Source organism: Crotalus tigris, unplaced genomic scaffold (genome assembly GCF_016545835.1).
Source record: "Crotalus tigris isolate CLP2741 ecotype Arizona unplaced genomic scaffold, ASM1654583v1 scf7180000018053.2689490, whole genome shotgun sequence".
NCBI classification, from domain to species: Eukaryota; Metazoa; Chordata; class Lepidosauria; order Squamata; family Viperidae; genus Crotalus; species Crotalus tigris.
Window position 1 is genome coordinate 927,285 of NW_024096796.1, and position 19,665 is coordinate 946,949.

At 35.4% G+C, this 19,665-nt stretch overlaps 1 protein-coding gene across 5 annotated transcripts in view; it reads left to right on the forward strand.

The window, feature by feature from the left end:
* Nucleotides 1–19,665, forward strand: part of MYO7B (myosin VIIB) — a 70,524-nt gene that overhangs the window by 20,692 nt on the left and 30,167 nt on the right. For all 5 annotated transcript variants that reach the window (XR_005557145.1, XM_039347125.1, XM_039347124.1 and 2 more), the window contains 13 exons: nucleotides 920–996; nucleotides 1,229–1,348; nucleotides 2,850–2,986; nucleotides 5,158–5,368; nucleotides 6,764–6,899; nucleotides 8,701–8,864; nucleotides 12,090–12,227; nucleotides 13,187–13,339; nucleotides 14,120–14,215; nucleotides 15,263–15,357; nucleotides 16,525–16,609; nucleotides 16,697–16,912; nucleotides 18,592–18,774. Coding sequence is in view for 4 of the 5 variants with exons in the window: in XM_039347125.1 (XP_039203059.1) it covers nucleotides 920–996; nucleotides 1,229–1,348; nucleotides 2,850–2,986; nucleotides 5,158–5,368; nucleotides 6,764–6,899; nucleotides 8,701–8,864; nucleotides 12,090–12,227; nucleotides 13,187–13,339; nucleotides 14,120–14,215; nucleotides 15,263–15,357; nucleotides 16,525–16,609; nucleotides 16,697–16,912; nucleotides 18,592–18,774 (1,811 nt within the window). In the remaining variant the exon portion in view is untranslated. The remainder of the gene's footprint in view (nucleotides 1–919; nucleotides 997–1,228; nucleotides 1,349–2,849; nucleotides 2,987–5,157; nucleotides 5,369–6,763; nucleotides 6,900–8,700; nucleotides 8,865–12,089; nucleotides 12,228–13,186; nucleotides 13,340–14,119; nucleotides 14,216–15,262; nucleotides 15,358–16,524; nucleotides 16,610–16,696; nucleotides 16,913–18,591; nucleotides 18,775–19,665) is intronic.

The following is a 19,665-nucleotide window of genomic DNA, read 5'->3' on the forward strand; positions in this document are numbered from 1 at the left end:
TCTTGTTTTGTATTATTTTTCCTTTTTTGTAAAATTTATAAAACTTTCAATAAAAAAAAAAAAAAAAAAAAAAAGAAATTAAAGCCCTTTCAGAAAATCAAGCTTTTATTATATATATTATGGGTAGAGAATTAACCGGACAAAGGGATAAAGGAAAAGAAACATCCTAAATACCAATTTGATATGGTTTCTCTTGGTTACTGCTTCCTTTGTCAGGTTCACACATAGAAACAAGAGAATCAAATGCTCAGCAAAGATCATTCATAAAAAAACTTTTAAAAATCCTAATCTGCATCTATTTTCACTTTTCCCTTCATTGCTACATTTTTCTTGGTTCTCCAATCCTCTTCCAGATTAGATTTTTTTGCTTACTTATCCTGGATCCCATCTAGGAAAAGATGCCCTTCTTCCTATCAAATAAAAGAACATAGAGCAATTTTTGCCTTTTAAAAGCTCACCTGTGGAAGGAATTTTTTCAGTTTCTTCAGTTGCTTTTTACTTTTGGTTTTCCTGGGCTTGACATATAACATAAATTGACAAATTCAATTTGATTGATAGATCAGATTTAGCTTTTTCCTTTAACTCTTTCATATTTGAACCTCTTAAGAATGTGATTGTCTTTAAACATTGTTTGAGGGAAGATGTTTTTCAGAAAATTCTCTGTGTCATAATGTTGTGCCATTATTTAACTAACTGCCACATTTAAGTGTGTTAATTTTATATTAAAAGAACCTAAGAACAACTTCCAATTTCAGGTCAGGATAATGTATAATATTATTGAACAGGATAACAATATAATGTTTTCCAGAAACTAGAAACTTTACTTTAGCCAAAAAACTTCTTCCTGAATGAAATAAAACAAACAAATGCTGCATTTTTAACTTATTTTGAATAAGACTTACTGTTTTTCTACAATTAGGTGTTGTATGTGAAAATTTGGACTGCTCTCATATTCTTGATTCTGTACATTTTTCCACTGCAACCAAACTACTAGAGGTATTGGCTTTATTTATTATATTTATTACAATTACTCCAAGGAATTTAAAACAGTCCCTTCTCAGTTTATTCTTGCAAATAATCTTTTGTAGTAAGTTTGACTGAGAAACGGTATTGTTTCTGTGTCCCGTTAATAAATTTCTCTATTTCTTCATTAGATATAGCTCTGTTCTTCTTTGATAAATCTTTTGTGTCTATATAAAATCATCCAGTATAATATCAATTCCCACAGGTGGATTCTAGAGAACTTCACAAGAGTCTTACAAACCATTCCATTATCATCCGAGGGGAAAGTGTCTCTACGCCCCTAAGTGTGACTCAAGCAGCTGATGTGAGAGATGCCTTTGTCAAGGTAAAAGAGATCAGCCCTGTTTTTTCAATGTTTTGCAAGAATATGTTTGTTTTCAAAGCTTAAAGATTCTTAATGTAAAATATTCTGTTACAACAAGACACGCATGTTTGTTAAGGATTCTTTCACCCAACTACTGCTCTTCAAATGTTGTATAAACCCAAGGGAACAGTGTTGTTCTCATATTAACCTCCATGTGATGAAATGGATTATGGTTATAAAAATTTGTTAATATCACCAATTAATAAATATCCAGGGATATACAGGACTCCTTAGTGTCATTATATATGTGATTCTTATACTTCTGTTTGATCTGTTAAAATAATGTGCCTCAAATAACCTCATGCTTCAGAGCTATGTAGACCAAAAGAAAGTGATTTTGCTTAGCCATGGCTTAGCCATGGCTTCTGCCATTTTCTTGAAGTTAGTGGAACTATTTACTACAGAAAATCTCATTCTGATTAATGTATCACACCCTTCCATCTCTTCATGATTTATACTAATGTATCTCTCCTGGAGATGCTCTTTATGCTGTTTTCATAGCAACATTTCATTTAATTCCTCATGAGAGATTGTGACAAAAACTAGCAGATTTTCCATCAATTTCTGGCTTTTGTAACTACTTACAGATAATCCTCATGTAATAATCATTCAGTGAGTGTTCAGAATTACAACAATGCTGAACAAGAACACTTACACCTGGTCCTTGTAGATGTGGCCATCTCAGTGTCCCATAGTCCATGTGATTGCCATTTCTAATCTTCACTGCCAGCTTCTGAGGAGTAAAGTCAATAGGAAAGTCAGTAGGAGGTTGAAATGACCATCACATGACGTTATGCTTAATAACTCACTTAACAACAGCAACCAAAACTGCCACCATTGCTGCCATAAGTCAGCGCAGTCAATGTGCTTTATGGCCACATCACTTAGTGATAGAATTGCCAGTCCCAGCTACTGTTGTTAAGCAAGAACTACCTGTATGATGTTGCATGAAGGGGCTGCAATGCAGGTCAAATGGTGGAAAATTGACCTGACCCTATTCTAACTAATAAGGAAGTTAAACAGGAATGCATTTTGCCCTCTCTATCATTCAGTTCTTATATAAAAAACTTTGGGTGGCTGTGGATAAGCGCCCAGAGTCACCTTGAGGTAAGATGAGCGACCTATAAATGTTATAAATAAATACTAATAAGTGCCCTATTTGCCATTTTGAAATGGCAGAGTTAATGTCACCTCTAATTAGAAACTTTTTAGCCTGCTATATGACAGTCATGTGCTTCTAAAAGGACGATCTCTAGAACTGTAACCAAATTTTATATCATTGCTGTGACAGAAGTTTCTGGACCTAATTGGTTCTCCAAGTGTATCTATTGCATGCATGAATAGGCTTTTATTTGATAGCTGTGTAATATATTTTTAAGTTCTGTGTGTTTAGTGTATGAATGTACATTTTAATAAACTATATAAAAATCCTAACTTTTCTTTATTCCTTTTCTAAACCTAGGGGATCTATGGATTCCTCTTCATCTGGATAGTGAATAAGATCAATGATGCAATTTGTAATACTCCAGATGAGAAAAATATGTGCAAATCCATTGGGCTCCTGGATATATTTGGCTTTGAAAACTTTAACACTAACAGGTATAGTCCAGTTTTACTTCTTTTAAGAAATTTAGGGAAATAGCTATCAACTCAAAAACAATAGTTGGTGGCACTAATTAAATTCTTTGTAGAAGAGAAAAATGGATGAAGCCACAAAATGGGGAGCAGAGAAAATTATAAATAAGAGATGTTTAATAGAGTACATTTTTCCATAAAATCACACATATATAGTAGAACTCTAGTGTATTTAATTACCTGATTTATAACTTACATTAGTTTCCAAACTGAACCTTCAAACTGAATCAGATATTAATCTTAACATGCTTTAAGTCATAATCAAATTCTGATATTAGTTATCTTTCAATAAAGAATCCCACTCAAAAATGTCAGGTTGTATTGTACTAAAAAACAGGACCTGTAGATAATTAATTATATAAATTGCAATTAATATTGAAATTGGTGCCATTTTCTTCTAAACACTTCCTTACTTGTCTGACACATGACTTTTCAACATTGCTAAATAGAGTAACATTTTCTCTGAAAAAATTAATAAAACATATTGTGATTGATCTACGGGGGTCTGACTTTTAGTCCCTCCTGTATGTTTCTGCTGGACACTAATAATAATACCATCATACAATCATAATCCATCATTTGCAAAAGGCAGCTTTCTCTGGAAAAGTTTACTTACTAGGATACCTTTAATATTATTAAACAAAAACATTTGGAAGGATTGAATCAGTGGATAAAAATGCCAGATACAGTCTAAATATCTGGCTGACTGTGAAACCAACCATAATAATAAAACCATAATAATAAATTAATTTTAATTGTAAGAAAGACAAAAAAAATCTGGATTGTGAACATTACAAACCTGGAAAGAGCAGAACAGATGAGAAAGAACAAGAAACAATAACAAAATACAAAGACCCGCAGATAGAAATAGAATGACTGTGGCAAAAGAAAACAAAGATAGTAACCACAGTAATAGGCACCTTGGGTGTGATTACAAAACATCTGGAGCACCACTTGAACACCATCAGCATTGACAAAATCACCATTAGTCAGTTGCAAAAAACAGCTTTACTTCAGCTTTTATCCTGCATTGATACCTTTAATATTATTAAATAACAACTGCCTATGGGAAGGACTTAATAAATGGACAAAAATGCCAAATCCAGTCTAAACATCTGGCTGATTGTGTGACCCACAACAACAACAATAATAATAATTCCTTCTTTATAATAAATGGCATGTTAAAATACTGCAACTGTCTAGTTTATGTTAACTCTAGAACTGACTAATTAGTCTTACAAGAGGGTTACAGGTAGTCCTTGATACATGTACATTTGTTTAATGATGATTCAAAGTTATGACAACCTCAAAACAAATTATTTACAACCTATTTTCACACTACCATTGCACCATTTTCATGGTCACATGATCACAGTTTGGGTGGTTGGCAAAACTGACTCACATTTACAACCAGTTGTAGCAGCAAAAATTTCTGGCAAAAAAGCCCCACTGTAGAAGGCCCCACTTAATGGCCATTGTAAAAATTGTTATAAAAATCAAGCCCAACTCAACTTATGAACATAACAATTTATGACGGAAATTCCAGTCCCAATAGTCATCATAAGTCAAGGTTATCTGTATTCTGACCCAGGCTGCAAATCTCTGTAACAATCACTAGATAGGAGCAAAGAAATGCAGAACACTTTTTCTTTCTGCTGCCTTCTAGAATAGTATTTCTCAAATTTAGCAGCATGGCTGACTGGGGAATTCTGGCAGTCCACACATCTTAAAATTGCCAAGTTTGAGAAATACTGATCTAGAACCTTCAGCTATAATCCATAGCCTTGCAGTCTAGATCTGCAATGGCAGCTGGTCAGAATTGATAGCCAAAACATCTGGATTATATCAGATTGTGGAAGTCTGAATTATTGGCCATCAAAACATTTTAAGTACTTATTGATATCTCCTGTTGTCCAAGAGTCAAGCTTACAAATGGGGCAGTTGTGAAATATACAATATATATTACACCATTATTTATTATAATTTAATCTACACAGTATCAGTTGTTACCATGTATCATTAATATAACTTTTTTGATGGATCCCTGGCATTTTATATTTGTATTTATTCATGTAGCTTTTTATTTCTTGAGAGGGGCATTTGAAACATATTTTCAATGAAAACTCTCCCTACAGTTTTGAGCAGTTTTGCATCAACTTTGCCAATGAACATCTCCAGCAATTCTTTGTACTCCACATCTTCAAACTGGAGCAGGAGGAATACTTAGCTGAGCAAATCTCCTGGAACCATATTGACTTCAAGGATAACTTTGCCGCTTTGGAAGTCATTGTACTCAAATCCATGAACATTGTTTCACTGATTGATGAGGAAAGCAGATTTCCCAAGGTAAGTATCATTTCTCCTTAAGGTGTCTGTGGGAATAAATAATAATAATAACAACAACAACAAAATCATCATCATCATCATCATCATCTTTATTGTAACTGTGAATGTACACCAATTGGCATACATCAAAATGAAATTTAGTTGCATACAGCTCTCAAAGGGCCACCACCTCCGATATACATTCCTTTTTTGTGGCCAGTTCAAGTTTCAGATCGTCCATTTTAGTCTCTAGGGAGCAAACGATGGCACACAGGATAGATGGAAATGGAGCCCTCAAATTAACTTGTATTCCTGCAGGACAACCTCGCCTCCTTTCCTTTTTCTGATCCTGTCTCTTCCACCTTTTCCTTAAAGGGCCTTGCTCCAGCTGCTCCAAAAGCCTGTCTCCCTTCCTCTGGGCCTGCCAACAGCCTCATCCAGTTCCTTTGCTCCATAAGCCCTGGGACCTCTCTTCCTCTGCCTCTTTTGGAAACAGCCCTAAAACTACTGATTGTTGGGTGTTGTAGCAAATAGCCTATATTTCATTGAACAGAAATCAATTGCATTTCAAAACTGAAAAGAGAAGTAAAATAATTTTGTGTTCTAACTAGTGGTTAGTTGTCAACAAAACAAATCTTTTTATTTTAATTTGACTAGTTTTAGCTTTATTTCTAGATTCTGTTCTTTCTTCCTACCTCTGTGCCATAAAAGAATGATACTGTATATTTGCACTCTACAGGTAGTCCTCAACTTATGATCACAACTGAGACCAAAATTTCCATTGCTAAGCAAGACAGTTGTTAAATGAATTTTGCTTCCATTTTACAACTTTCTTGTCACAGTTGTTAAGTGAATCATTGCAGTTGTTAAGTTAGTAACACAGTTGTTAAGTGAATCTGGCTTCCCCATTGACTTTGCCCCTCAGAAAGCCACAAAATATCACATGACCCTGGGATACTGCAACCATTCTAAATATGAGTCAGTTGCCAAGCATCAGAATTTTGATCACATGACCGCATGGATGAGGCAACAGTCGTAAGTGTGAAAATAGGTCATAAGTCACTTTTTCAGTGCCATTGTAATTTCAAACCGTCACTAAATGAATTATTGTAAGTCAATAATACACTGGCAGGAAGTCAGTCCTGCCCTACTGCTTTTTTGCCTGCCCATTGGCGTTCTGTTTTTCTGCTTAGGTAAGGAAATATCTCTGAAAGGAAGACCCAGTGACCATGGGTTGTCTACTAATTAACGAAGTGAGGATACTTCATTTGAATCCACCATACCTCATCATAGATTAGATTTGGTCCTTGTTACTTTTATCATAAATTTGTTACTATTGTTGTTGCTCTTTTTAGCATATCAACATAAAAAAAAATAATTCATTTTGCTTCAACTCATGTTTTTGAATGTTCCCAGGGGACAGACACCACTATGCTAAACAAAATCAATTTGCACCATGGCAGAAGCAAAATCTACATTCCTCCAAAGAATGTCCATGATACAATTTTTGCTATTAACCATTTTGCTGGTATTGTTTATTACCAGTCGGAAGGTGAGTTTCAGCTTCTTTTCCATTGATTAATAGATATTTTTTGTTCCAGGATCAATACCAATAAGGAGATTATCTTACTATAAATAGTTTTAATCATTGTTACTTAAGTCATCTCCCCACTAGTGATTTATAGCATCTTTAAGCAATTGTTGTAAAGCCTGATCTGAATATTGTAGTTTTGGAATAATGATGATTAGACATTCTAGCAAATGCAAGAAACTTGGGTGGTTCTTCACTTGTTCCAGTCCTAGGAATCTCTTTTTTCTGCCATGTCCTCATGACATTTTCTTTGTCTCACTAGCCCATATCAGAAATTGCATAAAGAGTATAAACAACCCTTACCAGTGCTGGTTTTAAAATAGGTTTTTCCTCTTGCTCTGACAATACTCTTTCTGCAAATAGGATCTGGCATACTTCATTGAGTATTTGTTGTTGATGAGAGCAGGCTTCAGAATCTGCTTCTGAAATAGTTTCTGTTGGCCTCTTGAGGCTGCTGTGGGCATTTCTGTTCTTTCTGATTGCTGTTGTTTTCCAGAACTGGTTTGGCTGGAGATGCAGAACAGACTGGACACCTGGATTACAAACAGGCATCTGCCCATGTAGTGCATGACTGGCACTTTCTGAAGCGCTTGTCAGGTCACATGCAGGCTCATTAAAAACATGAGTTTATTGATTTTTAAAAAGAGTGCCAGTCCTTGTATTGCACAGAAAATTGATTTAAACCAGAAAAGAGAGCTGAGTTATGCTAGTTGCATATTACTACTTCTGTCTTACAGGAGCGTCAGCTCAGAGGGGCTTTGTGCAGCTGTACTTCTTCCTGGTTTTATTACTTGTATTAAGCACCCAAGAGTCTCATACAACTGCAGTTTCTAAATCCTCTATTTGTACAATACATCATAGTTACTTATATTTTCATAGTGCATGGGAGAAGCAGGGGCCATTTGGACACTCTGTTTGGGTGTTGGCAGCATAGGATGCTGTGAAGGCTTCATGCCAGACACAACAATAAATCTTGACTCTCCAGACATTTAACTCCATATTTAGGAATTAGAAACTGTCTATGGCAGAAGATGACAGACTTCACATGACTAGATAAGTTTCCTTATTACAGCTCAGAAAAAAGCCATATAGAAATGGAAAATCTGCTTTCTGCAGTACTTAGAAATCAGAATGTGTCCATATATGTATATATGAATGTATGTATTCCAAGATTTAAGGACTTCTTCTGTCTTTTTTATTCATTGGAAATTTGACTACTCTCTTTTTGGCCTTGACATTAAAAAGTATTTGATCAATATTTACATTATGGTTTAGTCTCATCTGAGAATTTGTCAGGTAACAGGTGTGTCATGAGTAGAGATTGCTCAAAACAAGAATATTAAGAGCACTTTCTGCTATTTCACCCTGTACACCTCCCTCCCCTGCTATTGTTACATGATGGGTAGCAAAACTCACCTGCCCCATCCCGTAAGGGAGAGTGAGGGGAATTCAACATTTTTTTAAAAAAATGTCTATAATAAGTGAGGACAGAATGATGTTCAAGGCTTGTAACTGTGGTAAAATATGTGTTGGCAAAAATATAGGCAATACAACCTATGTCAGTATACTTTTTTTGCTAGCTCAGTGACTAATATCTAGAACTTCCAGCCCTACACTTCTTTCAGTTGCAAAGAATTGGTTTAAATGGAGTAGTGAAAACTAGCTATCTGTGCAAGGAAAAGGCTTAATCTAATAAAATGACCATGAAAATGCAATTAACATCAAATGGAAAGAATACATTTATTGTGTTTCTGCCCCACAGGTTTCCTTGAGAAAAATCGTGATATGCTTAGCTCAGACATAATGCAACTTGTTTATTCATCCAAAAACAAATTCCTCAAAGAAGTCTTTCAGGTGGACACAAGTATGCATGTGCTGCCTTTTGGCCGTGGGACCATTAAGCACCTTGGAAAGGATTCCTTGAAGGTTAGACTGATGAATGGATGATACTTGTACTTACATTTTCTTAGTAAATTCTGATAGATTTATGTAACAAATTTAAGCCAGTTACTGCTCAGGACATGTTGAGGTCTCTGGTTCACAAGGCAAAACTTTCAGATGACAGGATGGCAGAGACCAGGTGCTCAGCCTCCAACATTACCATGAGGCTCCAGCAATTGAAAGCAAGTGGGAAAAGTAAAGAGAAGGATTACACCAGGGGTGTCAAACTGCCGGCCTGCGGGCCGGATGTGTGTAATGCTGAAACCACGCAATGGAAAAAAAGTCACGATACGCCACGTCACATCATGTGATGTTGCAAGTTTGACACCACTGGATTACACAATCAGTTTTTCTTTGCTCTAGTAGGAAGGAATATTCGAGTTGGTGACACTTGGGGACAGAGGATGCTTGGGATTGTGGTTATTTCCATTGTAGAGGTGCAGATCTGTGCAGTTTGTTTATCTTGGGAAAGAAGGCATTGTTTATCTTGGCTATTATGAAATTCTTTTCTGTTATTCTGTGCAGAGTGAGGAAGATGATCTATCACACAGAGTGACAGGGAAAAACATAGGTTAAAGTGCATAATAAGAAAGAGCAATGGGCAAAAGATGTATTTCAAATTCACATAAGGGGAGGGCAGACTTACAAGACTTTGTTATTATAGACAAAGTTAATAAAAAATAGCTTTAATTTTTGTGTGACAAAACTTTGTGTTGATTTCTTTGTTTGGTTTTCATAGTGGGGTTCACACATGTTTTCCTATAAGATTATGTAATAATGAAGGATTTTACCAATATATCTCACAAAACGTAAGGAGAAGTAACACACACCCTTCTTTCTGCACATGCAAAATGATTTCACAGCATCTTCTCATGTATTTATCTTCTTTAGATTTGGATTGTCATATAAGTCTTGCTGAGTAATGAAATAAATGAATATACTTTCCCCTTTTAATTTTTCTGGCCTAACTTAATCATTTTTCTAATACAACAACTGATCATATAACTTGGCAAAATATATGATTTTCTGCTTATTAAATATCACCTCAAAGTACATTAAAACTTGATTAAGCCCAGGACTCATTGTCTGTTTTTCTTGCAATGTTGTTATTCTACCTGCAGTCCATGGCACTCCAAACCCACAATGTAAAAGTGTTTTTCTTCTGTTTTTTCTCATTCTCCAACCTTCACAGCTATATTGTCACACTTTAAATATTCTAAACTTTGAAATATATTTACACTTCAAGATACTGTCTATTTTGCCATTGCCTTTGTCCCGTTTATAAATGTAATTATTTCCAGCATACCATTCATTTTCTGAGCCCAAGAAAACATTATCTATTACCTCCATTTTCTGGTAAAGATTATCTTCTAAATGTCTAACATCAACTCATATTTTTCATTTTCACTTACTTTCTTCTTACTTTCAGCTAACATAGTCATCTGCATATCTCAATGGTTTCAACTACAATTTTAATTTCCACTGTGTGATCTCTTTCAGGTCTGCCACAATGTAGTTGAATCAATATGGCAACAATATATATCCTTGTCTCATTCCATTCCCTTTTATGAAACAGTCCAAATTCGGTACTTACAGTAGCTTTTTTATAGTAAAGATTCCTCAGCCTTCACAGTCCAGTATGATCTACACAAAGACTTTGATGTAGGAAATAAAGGAAAGGCAAACAGATATATTCTCTTGATCTCTGCAAATCTAATTTTATATCAGAACTTATGTCCTTCTGGCTTTCCTAAAGCCTGCTTATTCATTTGGCATTTCTTTTTCTGAATATGGCTCTGTTCTTTATAATATCTTAAAACAAAGATTCACCTCTGTGAATAATAAGTTCAATAGTTTATTACTTTGTGTGTTGTCTTGCATTTCCTATACTAAATACAATATAAAGTTTATAAAGCAAACTTTTCCAATCTTTAGGCAATCTTGTCCCATTTTGCATCTTTCACATTTTTTCCATAAACACCTGTTTGAATATTCTAATCTTAAGCATCAATTACAGTGACCAGTTTTTCTTGGAAGAAACAAAGGACAAACTTGGAAAAGGGAACTCTAAAAAAAGGTTAATAAGGATTTCAAAAAATAATTGTTCATGTTTATAACTTTGTATTATACCATCTGGCCTTGGGGATCAGAGAGTGGTATTGTAGAGCCCATAAAATGGTTGTACTGTTTGTGAATTATTATGCTCTCCTGATGAATTATTCCACAGTTTTAACAGTTTTCATACTTTGTATAGGAAGTTCTCAATTTACAACTGGTTACATAAAAACTGTTCAAAGTTAAGAAGGACTTCCCCAGAGCTATATATGACCCATTTTGAAAATTACAATGGTCACACACACACACACACACACACACACACGGGGGGGGGAATGTCACTTGGTTTCATTTTGGATGCTTGGCAATGGGGCTGACTTTTACAGTCAGTTGCAGTATTCCATGGTCACATGACTGCAATTTGTAACATTTTTTTTGTCTGTTTCCAGTGTTTACTTCTGATTTCCAGCAAAAAACACCTATTCTGTTTTTGATGTAAAGGCATTGAGATGAGGCAGGAGTAACAACAGTCTGCTCTTTATTCAGATCTCAACAGAACCAATACAAAATGGCGCAGATTCCTTTTATACCCCTTTGCAGGGACAGAGTCAACCAATCGATGCAACGGATTCTCCTGCCTTGCGCATGGTCCACATGGTCTGCCCGGGCCTGAGTCACTCAGCAGGCCCAGGACATAGCAACACCTATTTGGGAAAATGTATTCACTTAAAGACAATGGCATTCACTTAACAACTGTGGTATTTGCTTAAAGACTGCTGAAAAAAAATGTGAAAAATTTGGGCCCAGTTACATGATGCCTCAATTTACGATCACAATGACTTTACGGGACAGCCGTAAAGATGTATTCATTAACAAAGCATCTAGAATATTTTACTTGGAAATGTTATTTCAAGAAAGATAGAAAAAATATTTGCTGCATGTATATATATCAGGTTCATTTTGAATTCATTTTAATACAGAGCAAAAATTGAACTATTAAACTTGCAAAGTAAATATATGGAGAATAGCTTTGTATACTTGCATTCAACTATCTATGTCCTATATTTTTTCCTGTAAAGAATATGCACCATTGCTATAAATTGTTTGCTGATGGTAATTTGGCAATTATGCCATTTCTGTACTTTCTGCCCACAGGGATCGGATTCTGCCAAACGCTTGCCTACACTAGCAGGACAGTTCAAACAGTCTCTGGAGCAGTTGATGAAAATCTTGAATAGCTGTCAGCCTTATTTTATCCGCTGCCTTAAACCCAATGACCAAAAGAAACCCATGGTAAACTTTCATTATGCTCCTCATATATCATGTCATATGGTTTCAAGAGGGGGGAACTAATTTTGTAAGAATTATATAATTGATTAATAATGTATTTCTTAGATTTTTTAATAGTTTCCTGGATATAACTATGTTAGTCTATGTGCCAAAAATACTTCCAAAAGATGTTTTGTGATAACTTCCCCAGAATTCTAGGAGCTGAAGTCCACACATCTTAAAGTTGCCAAGTTTGAAAAACACCGTTTGGCCTAATCACATTTTTTTAATTTTCTTTATATAAAGGATATCACCACATGAAAATATGTATAATAACAATTGCAAATTGAAATAAGTAAAAATTTAATAAATTTATCACAGGTATATTCAAGACATACCATATCCAGGATAAAAGTAATGCTGAAAACAAACTTTTTCTTGTTGCCATTGGATTGTTTATACCCTGCAAATTGTAAATTATTTTCAGGGGAGAAGACCATTTATTAAAAAATTTCCAGGCAGGGAACAATTGACTTCATTTTGTTACTTTAGATGACACATGAACAGATACACTAACTAGCCCTCATGAGGGGCAGCATCTAGCTGAGCTTGGCTGATCTCAAAAAGCTAAGTAGGGTAAGACTTGGTTAGTACTTGGAGGGAAGACTACCAATAGCAGGGCAATAGTTCAGACTGGGATGTGGAAAAATGACAGAAACAAACCATTGCCATTTTGTTGCCAAGAAAACAAAGATAGCTGACTTGATTAAATCATTAGAGGTCAAAGTTGATGCAAAGATTGTTTCCTTTCAAAACTGTGCTTCTTTCTCTGTGTGACCAGGTGGTTTACGTATCCATAGACCTACCTGAAAATAGGATTTTAAAAAACGTCAAACAATATTTTTTATTAAATCAACTCCGGATTTGGCTAGCTAGGAAAGTTTATGCTTCTGTGGTAAATTTGGCATTTCTTTCATTTTCAGCAATTTGATAGAGAACTCTGTATCCGACAGCTGTATTACTCTGGCATGATGGAAACCATCCGGATTAGGAAAGCTGGCTATCCAATTCGCTATAGCTTTGCAGATTTCTTTCACAGATACAGAGTCCTACAGCCATTGTCAGCTGGAGAACAGGTATCCTGTTATATTCCTTCAAGAATGGTTATTGTTTTAAATTATCCTTTTATAATAATAAGTGATAATAAAGCACATTGATCTGTTCTAAAATCTGTTCTTACAGCATTTATTAGGTGCAGTATCAGCATCAATATTAAATTCTATAAATAACCATAAATAAATTCAGAATAGCTCACATTAGAGAGATGTTCCCTGAGTGTGGGGGTTCCAGCACAAGTCCAAAAGCTCAGAATACAAAACTTCTAGTCCCAATGACCGACTCAGATTGGATCTATAAATATTCTTAGTTTTACATTAGTACCTAGCAATTTCTTTCTTTTGTTTTTGTTGAATGGTGATTATCAAACATTTTGAAGTATGTGGATAACATAAATCTGTGGAAAAAAGTAGTAATTGCTAACACTGGAAAATCTTAGATAATGAACAATTAAGATGTGAATTAACAAGGTTTCTTTAATCAGCTTATTAGAAAATATTCATTAGAATAATGAAACATCAGAGGCAGGAATTACAGTACTACCAATTTGGGCAGGTATTACATGTAGTAATTTGTTATATGTTTTAATGATAGCACTTGTTTATATCTCATTTCTGATGTTAGAGATATTATTTGCAAATAGAGATGAAAAATGTATAAAAAGGTACTTCCTAAGCATGGCCACAGTTTGAAATTCCTGTTGTTAAGAGTCATATAAATTTGATGAATAAATAAATATTTCTCATGTAGCCTTTGTATTTTTACCCTAAATTAAATGTGACCATTACCTTCTATCCCAGCTGAAAAATGATGTTCGTCAAAGTTGCGCTTGTATCTGTAAGAAAGTAATGGAAGATGAAGATTGGAAAATTGGCAAAACCAAAGTTTTCCTGAAAGTAAGTTACACAGTCTCACAAATAGATACTTTTCATGAGTAACTGTGCAAACCTATTTCTGTTTCCAAGAAACAAATTCAATTGGATTCAGGGCGGCTTATGGAATGTCCAATTGCATGTAGTCTGATGGTATAATCTTAAGTATTTTTACTTGAAGTATTCAGATAATTTAATTCTTGGTAAAAATAGATCCCAGAGCCCATTCTGTTTTTGTGGGATAAACCCAAGGCCATGCTGGAAAGACAGAATATCCAAGTGGAAAATAGAGATAGGTGGAGTCAAAATAAAAAATGCACGGTATAAATTAACTTTGAGGATATAGAATAATTATTCTATTTCTGATCAAATAAATGCTCTCTAGATATCAAGAAAAGGATGTGGAAGTCATTCTATATAGACAACCCATTTAGATATATTTTTACCCATACCTCTGAATTTTTTTTTTCTTACAGGTAAGATAAACTGCTCATGACCAATATAGTAATATATATTTTTGAACAAAAAAACCTGAACACTTGAATGGTGAAATACTCCAATGTACATATATGCTCATTACTTTATTCCCTTCTAGATAAGCAGTAATATGTGCAGCACAGAAGAGGAGTAAGAAATAATCTTCCCTTACCCTTCTAAGTCTTTCTTTTCTCCCCATTTATTCTGCTTTAAAATATTTGTTTTGCAGCTTGATCCTGATTCATGCTTTCTATATAATCAAACGCAGTGATGCAGTGGAATTGACTTATACTAGCTGGCAAAAGCTGACTGTTAAAGTTTCTGGAATTTTGTGAGCTGAGCCATTATGCATGGCATGCAAATTGGCTGGTCTAAGGCTAATGGTGTGGGAGCAGCAGCAGAGCCATCAGAACAGGTTTTTTAAATATTTATCAGTGCACCACTGATCAAATTCCAGTGGGTTTAGTAATAAATTGAATTATTAAGAAAAACAATTAAGTCCAGCTACTATTGTGTATACAGAATCATTTAATCCATTTTGCTATAGCCTTTGTTCAAATAGGTGGGCTTTTATTTTTCCTGAATCTTTAATAGGATTATCATGATACAGTCCTGGAGGTGCAGCGAGACAAGGCACTCAGAGAAAAAGCCATTCTAATTCAGAAGGTGTTGAGGGGATTCAAAGACAGGTAAACATGTTTAATGGTAGTGACAAATGTGAATTATTAACAGTCACAGTTGTGCATTGTTTAGATCAGGGTTTTCAAACTGTGTTCCATACAGTCCTTGGATTCCTCAAGAACAGGATGAGGTTCTGTGACAGATTAAAAAGTCACTTGAATGAAGCTAGTTTTCCATGATCAGGAGTTCCCAATATTTTTAAAACTCAACAAGTTGGGCAGCCTGAAAAAGCTTGAAAAATCCTGTCTAGGATGCAATAAGGTCCTCATAGAGTAAAAATGGGCAAGAGGGAGGCACAACATTGGCCTTCCATTCCAGAATGGGAAGGATGAAGGGAAAGAATGAGGAAAGCCTATAAGCAGTAGTGACCATGGGGGGAGGGGTGTCCAAAAAGACAAGATGACAGCCACTTTCAGGCAATTGAAATCCCACCCATTTTTATGTTCACTGCATCACATGTTAAAAGGGTGGGCTTTGTTTGCATGGTTATAGATGCCATCTTGACTTTTTGACCCCTTCCTGTTATGTGACTCTCCCATAACCAACAAATCAATGTGTTGTCTACCCTCTTTGGCTAACAAGAAATGAAAGGATAACGTTCATGAATTTTAAAAAAAAACGTAAAAGAGAAACAAAGAAATAGTCCAGCATGTTCAGTAAGCATGGAAAGTTGGAAAAAAAATAGGAAATGGTGATGAATGGATCACTACCCATAGAGCAAGAGGATCACTGCATTTAAATCAGTCATTTACTACTATTTTTTCCAAGCCTTCATTTCCACAATAATGGAGCCACAGCAGATACCTAATTTCCTCTAAAAACATGTTAAATCACTTTAACTTATTTAGGCACATGAACTTTTCTCTCTCTAAATTCTTAGTACATTGAACATTAAAGCATTAGTTTTAATGAAAAAACCACTTGGAGTAGGTCATGTCTATTTAAGATAATTCCAATATACATCATAGAAGAGAGAGTTCACATGTCACTGTTTCCATAAAGAAAATGAAATCACTTGCTCTTGATATAATTAGGGTATACCTAAGTTATATATAATTGGGATAACTCAGTTCTCCAGTACCCATTCCATTGAGCGTGCTCTGAACACTCCTTTAATATTCTTTGTCTTTGTGGAATAACTTAGTTGTGTTTGTTGTTATTCTTTCTCTGTAAAGGAAACAGTTTCTGAAGCAGAGACATAGTGCTGTAGTTATACAGGCTGCCTGGAGAGGACACTTCGCTCGGAAAAAATTTAGGATGGTAAGAGCTTGCCTTTAACCTTGAGGTCCAACAACAGAAGATGTTTTGTGCCACAATTAAAGTCAGGCTGTTCTTTCTCCCATATAGCTCATGTTGGGATTTGAACGTCTGCAAGCCCTTTTCCGGAGCAAACAGCTTGTGAAGAAGTACGAAGAAGCCCGTGGCAATGTGATTAAGTTTCAAGCGTTGTGCAGAGGTTACTTGATGCGCCAGAAAATTGCTGAGCAGCTGAAAGCTGTTTGTGTGATACAGGCTTATGCCAGGGGAATGTTTGTTCGTAAGAGTTTGCACAAAATGAAGAAGGTAAGAAAGAAGCATGGAAATAGGAATCAATCAACTGTCCATAAAAATTGTGCAGAAGAGTGATTTTGATAAGATGATAGAATAAAATAGCTATATAATACCTAATGTTTCCAAACAGAGTGACTAGTTGTAGCTTGTATACTGTAATTAAGGTGGAGAGCCTGGAAAATCATAACTAGGCTATAAGAACAGAATGGCTAAAATTAGTGTTATAGCCAGCCTGTTTCTGTATTAAATAAATGCTTAAAAATAACAATGTCAAAATTACCTAAGATTATTGTCAATGCAACAATCCATATTATACATCCCTGACAGATGGCAATTAGGCATTTACTTAATTTTTTTCAGAGAAAGAGAATTCACCCTTTCCTGAGGCAGTTGGTTTTGCCAGTGATTAGCTATTTCCACCAGTACTTGTCCTAACGTCCAACCAAAATCTACTCCCCTCCAGTTAAAACCTATTCCTTCTTGTTTTGTCTTCTAAAAAAAATCTGAAAAAATTGCCCTGTCTCTTATCTATGACAATCCTTCAATACCTAAGTTGCTGAATAATCTCAATTCTTTATTTAATAGAAGATAAAATGTATAAAGTTTCTTCTACAACAATTCCTTGAAAAGGGTGAGCTCAATATTTTGCTTTAAAGTGAGTTTTAAGGTGTAATGGGATGCACTTGAAGGCATACATGCTTAGGATGTTGGTGTATGTTCTGTCTGACTGCCTCAGGTGGGACCCTCTAAGGCCTCTTCCTCTGCAAATCTTACAATATCCCATGATCCTAAGGAGAAACCATTTAGTAAATGCTATCATCAGGTACTCTTCCACAGAGAAATCCTTTCTGGACCAGAGTTACTTGGGAGTAGACTTGGGAGTAGTCAACAGAAGGAATACATATGATGATATTAAAACCCTTTCAGAATGGAGTCGCACAGTTAGTAAGAATCAAGTCTATATGATGTGTTTAGTTTAGTTAAAGAATTAAAGAGTTGAAAGAACAAAAGGAAAGGAGGAAAAAGATAAAATAAAACTGACTTCTGAAAGGATTATCTCAGTAGCAACTCCTTCAACCAGAAGACAGAGACAGAGATGGAAAAACAACAAGGTATAATAACGTCACCAAACTCAAATAATCTTTTGTGTGATTAAATCCAAATACCAACTCATATTGAGCTTCACTAGTTCTTAGATTGCAAGTCTTTTCTTAGGTTTCTAGCCTGGCTTCTGAATCTGGATGCTGCTTATCTTGGTTCTGAGCCAGCCCTAGAAGAGTACTCTCATTCCTCTATGAAAGGCAAGAAAAGGAAAATATCTTAGTTCATTAGTGCTTGATTTTTGCAACTTTCAGATTTCTCTGCCCATTTACCTGTATCTACCTATCAGGTTCTCCGTTCTGAAGCTCTTGAGTGAGATTCCTTCTGCTTAACTAGATGAGGCATTTCACTGGCCAAAATAAATAAAGACATACTGTAGCTTTCTGTTAACAGTTCCTTGAAGCAATGTTTAATAAATTGGTAGGAACACAATTATTATTGAATTTTCCAGTGTCAAATCATTGAATAGTAACTAATTTTGTTACTTTGTTCTGATGATGCAGGAGTCGCTATAAAGTGCAATTTGTACATATAAAGTCGTAACTCAATCCCTAAGTCCGGCTTAATGGATTCCTACTATTTATTTTCAGGAACGTTTGGTAATTCCAGAACCAAAAGATTATGCTAAGAAATTAAAAGTAAAGGAATCTGAAGAAAACAAACCTGAATCACTATATGATGTCATCAGTGACCAGGAAATGGTAGACAGAATATTTGGTTTCTTGCCTTCTTTCATTGGGGGGCAAGAAGGCCAAGCTCCTTTGGGCTTTGAGGTAAGAAGACGTGGAGAAATAATTAAATTGATTGTCTATTGTAATGGTATGTGGGAAAGAGCACATTACCTAACCTACACAACAGTCTGGTAAACAAAATCTGAGTCCAAAGGAGAAGGGTGGCAAAAGCATCTAGGAGGGACCCTCCCTAATTTTTGGAGAGTAAAAGTGAGGTACTATTGACCCAGAATTAGGAGATAGTATGGGAAGTGTCAGTTGTGAGGATGTGCAGATGACCTGCTGTCTTTGGGCACTTGCAGAGTCCTGGATGCAGGGTCATGAAAGGACTGCAAGGAAAACACCCAATGTCCTAACCCACCTGAGAACATACGATATCTTTAGGGAAACACCCAAAAGGGAACATGTTTAGATACTTCTGCTTTCTCCTTTATTATCTACAATGTGCCAGATTTACTGGGTGAAATCTTTATCTTATGTGTGTCAACTTTGCTGGATGGGTTGCCTATGTAATCAGAAAGAATAAATACAAGGATTTCTTGTCATACGGGGCTTCTCTCTTTAGAGGAGTCCGTATTTCTTCAGCTGAATAAAAACGTAAAAGCTTAAAGGCAACTTCTGGTTTCCTGTATTTTTTTATCAAGCAAAACGTCAGAACCTGCATATCAGTACCAAAGGGTACTTTCAGACGTGCAAGCTTCTGTTAATGTAACTTTGTAATAAATATAAGGCTAGTATTCCTGATTGTGCTTCTTGAACAATGAAGTAACTTTGGGGACTAATAAGCACATTTGAAATTTTCAAAATATATCGTGAAAATGGCTGCATTGCTGGTTGTGACCAAAATAAAAATATTGTTTTACCAGAAAGCAAATTGATAAAGTTACTTCACATTACTTCCTTTATCCACCACCTCAAGTTACAGTTGTCCTA